The 11,287-nt window shown below is 52.7% G+C and overlaps 1 protein-coding gene and 1 long non-coding RNA gene across 2 annotated transcripts in view; one reads left to right on the forward strand and one right to left on the reverse strand.

Annotated features, from left to right (window-relative positions):
* Window positions 1–7,346, reverse strand: part of TCERG1L (transcription elongation regulator 1 like) — a 166,810-nt gene extending 159,464 nt beyond the window's left edge. Inside the window, exons 1-2 of the mRNA XM_040486936.1 lie at window positions 7,214–7,346; window positions 1,098–1,277 (exon numbers count right to left, since the gene is read on the reverse strand). Of these exons, the coding sequence (XP_040342870.1) occupies window positions 1,098–1,277; window positions 7,214–7,346 (313 nt within the window). The remainder of the gene's footprint in view (window positions 1–1,097; window positions 1,278–7,213) is intronic.
* A 130-nt stretch (window positions 7,347–7,476) lies between these two features.
* LOC121037401 (uncharacterized) lies at window positions 7,477–10,910 on the forward strand. The gene is made up of 2 exons (XR_005793764.1): window positions 7,477–8,646; window positions 9,220–10,910. It is a non-coding gene; the product is annotated as an uncharacterized LOC121037401 (long non-coding RNA).
* Window positions 10,911–11,287: the final 377 nt, after the last annotated feature.

Genomic DNA, 11,287 nt, shown 5'->3' on the forward strand with positions numbered 1-11,287 from the left:
GACAGAGAGAGAGAGAGAGAGAGAGAGAGAGAGAGAGAGAGAATCCCAAGCAGGCTCCACACTGTCAGCTCAGAGCCTGACACGGGGCTCAAACCCATGAACCGTGAGATCATGACCTGAGCCGAAATCAAGAGTCAGACGCTCAACCGACTGAGCCACCCACGCGCCCCACCATTTTTACCCAGGTCTTATCGCATGCGGACCCAACACTGGAGTAGCAGTACCAGCTCTCAAGATTGAGTCCTTCCTAAAAGTCCTTCCGAATCAATGTTGTTCTTGCCACATTTAAGGGAAGGACCTGAGCCCACGTCCACGGGTGGCTTGGACACACGGCCTGCTGGTCACCGTTAACGGACACACCTACAGCTGTGACCACACACGGACAACGGAGCTGCAGCCAGCCCAGGACTCGGAGCCCTCCGTCTCCCTCCCGAGCCCCTCAACACGCACCTGGGTTCCGCCGGGGGCGGTGGAGTGCCTACCAGCCCCACGTCCGCCTCGAAGACCTTCCGGAAGAGGCGCGCAGCCGCAGTTAAGGAAACCAAGACCCTTCACGGCCACGCACGCCTCACGGTCAGCCCTGCGCCGCGGGGACCGCCCAAGCCCCCCACCCCTGTGCTCAGAACGAGCCCAGCCGGCAGGCCCGGGGGAGGGCGCGGCCAGCACTGCGCGTCTCTGTGTGTCACAGACTCAGGCGCTTAGCCAGTTTCCGGCGTGCCGTCTTCGCTTCCTCCCGAGCCCCGTGCACCAAAACTGAAAACCTCCGGGGATCCTGACGCTGTGAGTCACTACGGTACTCCCCAGAGACCCTTGGTAAAGGGAAGCCTCGTCTGTCCAGACGGAGACTTCGAGCTAGGCTTTACGGCAGAAAAAGCCCCGCTTGGCCTAGCAAGAGCTTCTTCGAAGGAACCAGGGTCCATCTGTGCGATCTGACGACGAGCAGCACCCGTACGACCGCTACCGACTGTCCCTGCCTGGGGGGCCGCGGGCACGGGAGTCCAGGGCTCTGCGGCCTGAGGCAGGCGGCTCCTGCCGGCTCCCCACACCGTGAGCTCTGGACCGGCTCCAGGCGCCGAGCGCCCGTGCTCTGTGCTTACCGGAGAAGGGGGCGGTCCGCAGAGGTATTTTGATGGGGGCCAACGTCAGGAAGTGGCAGGGCTGCGTGCTGGGGGGGGACGGGCCCCCAAGTCCCTCGGGCTCCACAGACAGCACGGCGGCGGCGGCGATGGCAATGGCGGGGCTGCTGCCGACGGGCTTGAGGCTGTCGGGACCACCACCTGCAGAAGAGGGACAGGGAGGTCAGCCCGGGGGTGCCCGGTGGCCGCCAGAGAGAGGCACCGCCTCATCGGGCCACACTCGAGCGCCCAGAGAACACGAGCAGCCCGCACCCCGTTCTCGGAAGCCGATACCCCAGAAACACATGGGATGGTTCCCGACCTGTCACAACGCAACGTCGACTGGGCACAGAGCACACGCACGCTGCCGTGCGACGTTCAGAGGCACAAAGCCCAGTCACCAGGGGACGTGCGTGCCCTGGAGAGAAGTGGCTTTGCTGCGGTGCACGCGCGTGGCACGCACAACCGGGGCTCCTGGCGACAAGGTCACAGTGACTCGGAGCCGCGAGAGGGCCCGGGAGGGGCACGGAAAGGCGGGCGGCGGGCCCGGAGCGGGACGCAGCTGTGGGTCGGCGCGGGGAGGCTCAGCTGCTCCCCGAGGCTGCCACCTGCGCGGCCTCTGCGGCGGAGAAACTCGATACCCCCGTCAGCCTGGATGGCTCCTCGTGAGGGGTCGGGCCCCAAACCTGGAATTCAGGCTGTCTGTTGTCTGTCCTGACGTAACTGGGAACCTGTGACAGTTTGCTTCTGTCTGTGCCTTTCCTGTAAAGTTTTATTTATTTTTATTTTTACATTTACATCCAAGTTAGTTAGCGTCTCGTGCAATAATGGTTTCAGGAGGAGATTCCAGCGATTCCTCCCCTACACACAACACCCAGTGCTCATCACAACAAGTGTCCTCCCTGGTGCCGCTTCCCCCACGTAGCCCATCCCCCCACCCACCACCCTCCAGCAACCCTGTTTGTTCTCTGTATTTAAGAGTCTCTTTGTTTTGTCCCCCTCCCTGTTTTTATGTTATTTTTACTTCCCTTCCCCTATGCTCATCTGTTTTCTTTCTGTAAAGTCTTTTGGTCCCTAAAATAATTGTGGTTTCTAAGAAATATTCTGCAGCTACCAGCTTACATTGATGGTTCCAGTTCTGGAAAGCAGTTTGGAAACATGTTTTTAAAATGTTAATACAGATCACAACTTTTGATCTAATGTTTCCCTTCCTATAACCCGCCCACATGTCCAACGCCTTCAGATAAAGGTTTGTAGTGAGAAATTAGAAATACCAGCAAAGGGCAGGTGGTTGTATAAACAACGGTGCATCCACTCAGTGAGACACTGAACGGCCGGTAGAATCACACAAGGAGAAACACTCAGTGCCACAGGGGACGACCCACAACATGCTCAGTAAATAAAGCAAATTACAAAATCATTTCTATTTCTACACCACTCAGTCAACAAATCTTTATTTCGTTGACTAGATGCCAAGCATATTCTAGCTCTTAGGGACGGAGCAGTGAACCAAACAGATAGAAGACCTGCCCTCAGGGACCACACCTCCCAGGTAGGGACGATACAAGGAATACGCTTGCCTTGTTTATTTGCTTTGTGTTACAGGTTGATGGGCACAATGCCGAAAAGCAAAGCAGGGAGAAAGGATTGGGAATTGGTAGGTGGGTTTCATCTTCACACGGCGTTGTCAGGAAGGTCTGCCCTGGGACAGGAACCCATAGGTGACAGCCTGCAGGAGGCAAGAGGGGACAAGCAGGCCAGGGAGAGGTGAGGATGTGCAAAGGCCCTGAGGCAGGCGCCTAGCCATTGTGTTCCAGAAGCCGCAAGGTGATCAGGGAGGTGCAGCGGAGGGGCAGAGATGAGAAAATGTGAGTGGGGATGGGGTGTGGGGGTCGGAGCGTCAATGACGGGAGGGTATGATGCGGAGTGGGGGGCATGCGCTGACTTCCATTTTAATGCATCGTCCCGGGTGCTTTGTTGGCAACAGACAGAAGAGGGCAAGCTGGGTTCTGGCTGCCCTCTGCCAGGCCCTCCTGAGTCTGTCTTCGTTTCTGTCTTTCCGTATTTTTCACATTCCCTTTGACGGGCATATACAAGTTTTACAAATTTAATTTTTATAGAGTAGTTTCAAGTTTACGGAAAACTTGAGCAGCAAGTACGTGGAGTTCACACACATCCCACTGCACCCAGCTTCCCTATCACCCCGTCTTCTGCTAGCTGCTGCCACTGAGGAGCCAACACTGATACACTGTTATGAAGGAAAGCCCCTGGTTTAGAGCAGGGTTCACTGTTTGTGCTGCACACGTGCGAGTCATAACGTCATGTGCTCACCTCCACCCTGTCGCACAGAAGGGTCTCACTGTCCTAAAATCCTGTGCTCTGCCTGTTCATCCCTCCTCCCACCCCACCCCTCAAGACCACAGATCATCTTCCTGTCTGTGTACTTTTGCCTTTTCCAGAATGTCTTATATTTGGAACCACACGTTATGTAGCCTTTTTAGACTGGCTTTGTCCACATCTCGACGTATCTTTGACGTCTGTCTTTTCATGGCCAAGATAGCTCCTTTCCTCTTATCACTGGACCACATTCCACTGTTTGGAAGGACCACAGGTTACTTATCCATCACCTGCTGAAGGAAATCTTGGTGGCTTCCAAGTGTTCACAATTATGAATAAAACAGCTATAAACGTGTGAGAACGCGAGTTCTCTATTTGGGCAAATACCAAGGAGTGCGCCCGCTGGACCGTGCGGTATGACAACATGTAGCTCTGTAAGAAACCGCCAGACGGTCTCTCAAAGTGGCTGCACCATTTTGCATCCCCAGCAGCGGCGAACAAGAGCTCCTATCGCTGCTCATGCTCGCGGGCCTTTGCTGTCAGTGTTCTTCTGGATCTTGGCCGTTCTGACAAGGGTGTTGTGGTATGTCCTCATTGCCATGTATGGAGTTACAGAAAAAAAACCAAAAAACCACTGTCCTGAATATATGATCTTACTTGATAATAAAAGCCCATTATAGAAACTTTAGAAGATGGAGTGAATAAGCGTATCAAAATGTCCCCGCGGCCTCCCCAGCTGAGCACCACTGGTCTTCTGTTTTGCAGGAATCAGCAGCTTCCTGGCCACGTGGTCCGGCCACCGTCACAGCGCAAGCACAGCTTTGTCACGAGCTTTACAAAATGAACACTTCCCCTACCATCAAATGGCTCACCCACGTCCAATTAGTAATCGGGGTCTTGTCTTCCAGGTACTAGGCCTGACACTCCAATTTGCCGTATTCACTACTATCCCCCGTCCTAACAGACATTGCCTCCTGTAAAGAAACATGACATAAACGACGGTTTGCCAAAAAAGTTCATTTCTGCATACATTGTTCCAGGACAGATGTTCAGGGTCAAAACAGTGTATTTTTGGGTGCATGTATCACTTTAATGAGGTAGTCGACTTTTGTGGAAGTCGACACACCGCGGAGGCCTCTGCAAATGTTTCTTATTAAGTGTGGCTTCTCTCCCTCGGGATCTATACGTTGAGATGCTCTCACCAGAGGTGTTTAACCACCTATTTGCGCTGCTCAGAGACAGACCTGCCGGTGTAACTCAGCACCAAGTTCCATGGCCTCGGGGACGTGTTGCCTGGCAAATCTGTCTAATAAACTCAACCTGTTCTTTACAATGAGGATGACCTCTTAGCAATAAATGGCAAAGCAACTGCTGATGTTCTCAAAGAAGCAGAGGTTAAACGCAAGAGCGTTTTGTAGATGAAAGCGTGGGGACGTTTATATTATTGTGTGACTTTGTTGTCAGGAATAATACGTCGCTTCCTGATTTCAATCTATACTATGAAGCTCTACTCACAAAAACAGTATGGTACCAGCATAAAAGCAGACAAATCGGCCAATGGAACAGAACCAAGAGCCCAGAAACAAACCCAAACATAAATGGTCGACTAACATTTCACAAGGGAGCCAAGAACACTCAGTGGAGAAAAGATGGTCTCTTTAGTAAGCGGTGCTGGAATAACTGGAGAAATGAACCTGGACCCCTATCTTTAAAAAATTTTTTTGATGTTTATTTATTTTTGAAAGAGAAAGAGACAGACAGTGGGGAAGGGACAGAGAGAGGGAGACACAGAATCCGAAGCAGATTCCAGGCTCTGAGCTGTCAGCACAGAGCCCCATGTGGGGCTCGAACCCACAAACTGCGAGATCATGACCTGAGCCGACATCAGACGCTCAACTGACTGAGCCACCCAGGCACCTCTAAATTGTTTTTAATGTCTATTTATTTTTGAGAGAGGAAGAGAGAGAGAGACAGAGTTCAATGGGGGGAGGGGCAGAGAGAGAGAGGGAGACACAGAATCTGAAGCAGCTCCAGGCTCCGAGCTGTCAGCACAGAGCCCGATGTGGGGCTTGAACCCACAAACCACGAGATCATGACCTAAACTTCACCAACGGAGCTACCCAGGCACCCTGGAACTGGACCCATATCTTACACCACTCACAGAAATTAACTCCAAGTGGATTAAAGACAGAAACATAAGGCCTGAAACCATGAACCTAGAAGAAAGCAGATGTTTTGGAAATCGTACCTAAAGGTCAATCAATGTGAACAAAACCAGCAAGCGGGACCATGTCAAACAGCAAGACAAATCATCAACAAGGTGAAAGGACAACCTGCAGAATGGGAAAAACAGCCATTTGCAAGCCGTGTATCTGATAAGGGGCTTATATCCAAAATATATATTAAAAGAAACATAGCTCCTACCGCTCAACGGCAAACGAATAAAAATCCCAAATGATGCAATTTAAAAATGGCAAAGGATCCCGATGGAAATTTCTCCAAAGAAGATACATGAAAGGCCAACAGGTATGTAGTGAGGGGCCCCACACCACTCATCACCAGGGAAATGCAAACCTGAACGACAATGAGGCATCGCCCGCGCCTGTTAGAACGGTCATCAACCCCAGATAAGATGGCAGGTGCCGGCGAGGATGTGGAGAAAAGGGAGCCCTCCTGCGCTGCTGGTGGGCATGTAAGCTGGTGCGGCCACTGAGGAAAACAGTGTGGAAGGCCCACCAAACACTTACACATAGAACTACCCTGAGATCCAGCAACCCCAATTCGGGGAATTATCCCCAAAGGTAGCGAAAACGCTAACTCACGGATCTATGTGCACTCAAACCCCGACTCACAACAGCCAAGACACGGAGGCCACCCAAGTGTCTGTCGATGGATGAATGGATGAAAAAAATCGTACATAATAGACTGTTAGTCATAAAAAAAAAGAGGAAATGTTATCATTTGTGACAACATGGATAGACTCTGAAGGCATTATTCTAAGTGAGATCGTTCAGAGAAAGACACGTGCCACGTGATTTCACCTATATGTGGAATCTTAAAAACTACAAAAATAAAAACAAAAAACCAAACTCATAGAAAGAGATCAGTCCTGTGGCTAAAGAGGCAGGGGGTGGGGGAGGGGGAAGTGGAGGGAGGTGTCAAAATGTAAAAGTTCCAGTTATACTATAAACACGTGCTGGGGACCTCACGGACAGCGTGGCGACCGTGGCTGACACCGATGTACGATTTATAGGAATGTGGTTAAAAGAGTAAATCCTGAGTTCTCATCATACGGAAAAAAAAAACGTTTTCTTTCTTTCTTTTCTTTGTGTTGCCTCTATATGAGCAGGTGGGTGTTAGCGGAGGCTATCGTGGTGACCATTTTACAACAGATGTAAATCACGCCAATGTGCTGTACGCCTTAAGCCTATGCAGTATGTCAATTACTTCTCAATAAAACTGAAAAAAATGAGTCCATCACAAAGGAACACTAGTAAGTTAACCTGAGCTGCCTCTTCAAAACACAAAAACAGCTTGGAAAGATATTTTTTAACCTGCTTTGAATTCACTTGGTTACATATGAAAACGCAGCCCTCTCCAGGTCACAAAATCGACTGATTAATATCAGCGAAGTCAGGACGTTAATAACCAACATCGGCAAAATGATGGTCATAATTGGTGGGTGGTAGGAAAGGAGGCCTGGTCTTCCCGCGGCAAGGGTTTGGCCAGGCTCCAGGCGGCGGAGTAACGTGCGAACTCACCGTGTGACACACGAACCAGGTGGCCGGTGGGACGGAGCAGAACGCGCAGCCCACCTCCAGCACGCCGGGAGCGCGCGTGAGCCCGGGAACACATGCGCGTGCGTGGAGGAGCCCGCGCGGGCGGGCCGCGCATGCGCGTGTGTGAAGGAGCATGTGCGCCTGCACGTGTGTGGAGGAGCCCGCGCGAGCGGGCCGCGCATGCGCCTGTGTGGAGGAGCGTGTGTGCGCCTGCGCGTGTGTGGAGCCCTGCGTGCGGGAGGAGCCCAGGCGGGCGGGTGCTGGAGAACGGTTACAGGTGAGCGCGCGGTAACAAAATCCCGCGAGCCCAGCTTCGGGAGGCAGTTGGCCGCTTTGTGTTTTTCCTCTCGGTTTCGTTTCCCGCACCCCTCGGCCGGGCATTTACCAAGCATCTCTACCTGCCAGACTGCGCCCAGCTTGCGGCTGGGAAGACGGCCGGATGCAAACAGATAAGCGCCCGCAGGTGCCTCCTGCCCGTGGACACCGGCCGGCAGGTGCGCGGAGCCAGTGAGAGCCCCGGGACGCCGGCTGCTCCCCCGAGGAATGCCCCTCGAGCCACGTCTTGGAAGATGAGCAGGCACTGGATAAATTGTGTCGACTGATAATAATTATCATAACTTGCTTTCCCCAAAGGACTGCAGAGAATCCCTTAGTTGAGTAAATAAACAGTGAGATAAGAAGTCCAGCCAAAACTGCTAAGCCAGCTAAAAGATAAGCCAGGAATGCTATCCCATAAGGATTACTTATAAAAAAAATCAACGTTTTAAGCAGAACCGTAATTAACCGTGAGCTCTGCTTGAGGACGGGCTGAGGCGAGTGCAGGCCCGCCGCTGGGGGAGCTCCGGGGGCCAGGCCCTTGGCCCCAGGCTGCTGTTTCATCACTGTTCCCACTGTCTACCTCCTTCTCTGACTCCCAACTTGCAAAAGAGCTCTGTTTGCATGTTTTATTCCCAGTAGTCCCTCTAGTACCGCATGAAGGAGAAATCCTCCTGTCTTTGTTTGTGGCCAGAGACAGCGGGGTGGGCGAGGCTGAAGGAACTTCACAAGGGCACCTGAACCCCAGAGCGGGTGTGTCTGACCCGAATCCCCCTGCGGGGCTGGTGCTGGGGCCCCACCTGGCTGGCCATGGGCAGTCTGAGACACGTGGTGGACAGCAGCGGCTGGACGCCTTCCTCCTTTGCTGGCCGGACCCCCCGGGGGCCACACGCACAGGGAGCCCTTGGTCATGGCTGATGCGCTGGCTTACTTAACCCAACACCGGCCTCAGGACCCTGGAGGGCAGGCGGGCTCTCGTCATCAGCTGTGCTCACAGGCAGACTGGCTTTGGACACCCTTCCAGAAGCTTCCTCCCAAACCGGAAGTCAGCCAGCAGCTGCATTTTGCTTTTCTCAGGACTGGACAAGGAAACGAGAAAGGTTGGTGGCCGTGGGAGCCGGGACATGGGAGCCTGACGTGGTCAAGGAGTCTAGAACCTCCCAGTGCAGGTACACGTTCTAGGTACGCACTCGGTTCAGATGGCACTTTCTGTCCTGGTCCCCGGGTCTTACCTCTGCTCCAGGCGTGCTCTTGGCCCACAGGGCCTCAGCTGCATCCTGCAGACCAAAGCAGGGGCAGGCGGTGCTGGAGGGGACGCACCCCTGCTCTGGGCCTCCAGCCACCCTGCAGAGGGATGCGTCACAGAGTCACCAAACACGAAGTTGGGGTTTGAACCGCCGGTGGGTTGCGGAGTAGATAAAGGCTAACCGGTTAGCTTCTGCGTCTTCTCGGAACAGGAGGCAAGCAGCGCACACATCGTGTGTCTGTGAGAGCGCCCGCAGAGGCGAGGGCCCCTAGGTGTCCAGAACACAGAGGGTGCAGAGTAAACAATGGGCGGCTGGCAAGTCCTCGGAGGAGGAAACCTCGCCTGACAAATGCCAGCTGCTGCCTTCTCTGTGCTGAGCCACACATTCCAAAAAATAAACAATCATTAGTTTATTATGTCTATTTAGCAAATGATTTCAGCTCCGGTGGAAATCCTTCAGGCGATATATCTACCAACTGGTAATTATTTCTGCAAAAACGACTGTTCGGTGAGAGCGGTGACTTCAGGCTCCTGGTGTGTGTGCATGGTGCTCACGGAGGCAAGTCCGGGGACTGCAGCGGGCAGAGGGGAAGGACGCAGGGCTCGGCCTCGAGGCTCCAGCTGCCATCGCCCTTCCTGGCCCCTGAGAGCCTGGACACTCAGCTCCCGGGAGTGAGGACATCCTCTTAGCAGGATGATGATGGGCTCTGTGCATCCACATGATAAGCCAGCTTTTCCTGAGGAGCTGAGTCAGAGCTGGGTGGCATTTTGTCTCCTTGTATCAACACTCGGGTGCTATGGTGAATGTGGACCTATAGAGACCCCATCGACATCTCCAGTCTCCCCCCAACATTCTGCCTCGTTATCTTGGGTGAAGCTGGGCAGACTCGGGATCTCGGAGTCAAGCCCACAGCTGTGGGTGCAGAACTTGAAGATCCACGGTGGTGCTCTGAGCCCCACCCCCTGATCGTATGATGAAAGTTGTCCATGGATCTTGGATCCTGGCACTGAAGGGGCCACCAGCCCAGATGAATCCAGCTCCTTCTCACAGCCACGGGGACCCGCTGGGTCTCCTCCCAAGGAGCTAAAGAGCAGAAGGTGTGGCTTTGACACGTGTGTCTCTACCAGGGACACCTGATGATGGTTGTTCAGAACGTGCACTGGATCCCAGTGCATCCATATGAATGAGCACCCCATCCCCCAGTGGACAGAAGCCCGAATTCCTAATCACTGAGTTAACCCCCCGGGAGCAGGAGCATGGAATTAGGTCTCCTAGCCTGGGTGCTGCAGACAGTACAAGACAAGGACAGATGAGCTATTTAATGCTAACAGGGTGGCAAATTCACTTCGCTTTGTGCATCAATTTAGAAATACTAACTTGTTTTATTTTTATGATGTCATGTAACTTGGTACACAATAACGTGAAAATTCATTTTATTAAAACCAGAGATTAATTATACTACCCCAAAGAACAAATTGCCACTAATACTGGGTAATCTAAATGTCCTGATTGTGGCAATAAACTGAGTCAGGGAAGGAAAGGAGAAGAGAGATCAGGGTGGCAATTTGCTTAAGAAACAACGGACCGTCTAATGGTAGCTTCTACTGAACGCCGTGAGCCCAGGCCTCCGCTCTGGGCCAGCACCTCCCACGGCAGCCGCTCTCTGGAACCCCAGTGCCATCACAGGAAGGAGGTGATGATGGCCGGCCAAGCTGAACCCAAGGGCTGGCTCGGCAGAGCGCCTGGCCTGCTCTGGACTCACTTGCCATCAGAACACCCAGGACCCAGGCACCCCTACCACATACACAAATTCCTTGGGGGTGGGGCCGTACCTGTAAGACATGCCCAGGTACTGTGCACGCAGTAGGTGCTTAATGGATGCATGCCAATCAAGGGGCTCCGAGACAGCATTTGTCTCCTGAAGGACTCACTCCATAAGTGGCTTAGCGGGTTTCATGGGTCCATATGGACTTGTGAGTCTACTGCTGAGAGGAGCCCGCCTTTGGGGGGCCGACGGTGCACACTGTCCCTAAAGGCAGTGCGTTTTCCTGTGGAATGCAGTGGCTTTGGTGAAAGATTAACCTTTCGCCTAAAAACAAATGTATTTACATTCCCGACAGGAAGCCTGAGGTTTTGCTGACCTTGAAGCAGGACAAAATCTTATTTGTTTGCACGACAACAAAAGTTGTGTGAAGGGTTCTTTAATGCGTTAAGCAAAACTATGCTGTTTATCATCAGGCAGCTGTTTCAACCCACTTCACGATGCTCAGCGCACACATGATTTACACTCACCTCTTACCTGACTCATAATATCCCCTGGCAGTCATAAAGCACAGGAAATTATTCTCAGCCCGTGTCTCTCTCTTCAGAGACACATTTAGACAGCGATGCCATCAACCAGCTGACGAGTTTTAGGAACCTTCCTGCTTTGCTGCGTCTATCTTCATTATGAAATTAAGATGATTGAACGCCTCATAATGGAGACACCAAATAT

The sequence above is a fragment of the Herpailurus yagouaroundi genome, unplaced genomic scaffold, assembly GCF_014898765.1.
Source record: "Herpailurus yagouaroundi ecotype Mexico unplaced genomic scaffold, PumYag 163, whole genome shotgun sequence".
Taxonomy (NCBI): domain Eukaryota; kingdom Metazoa; phylum Chordata; class Mammalia; order Carnivora; family Felidae; genus Herpailurus; species Herpailurus yagouaroundi.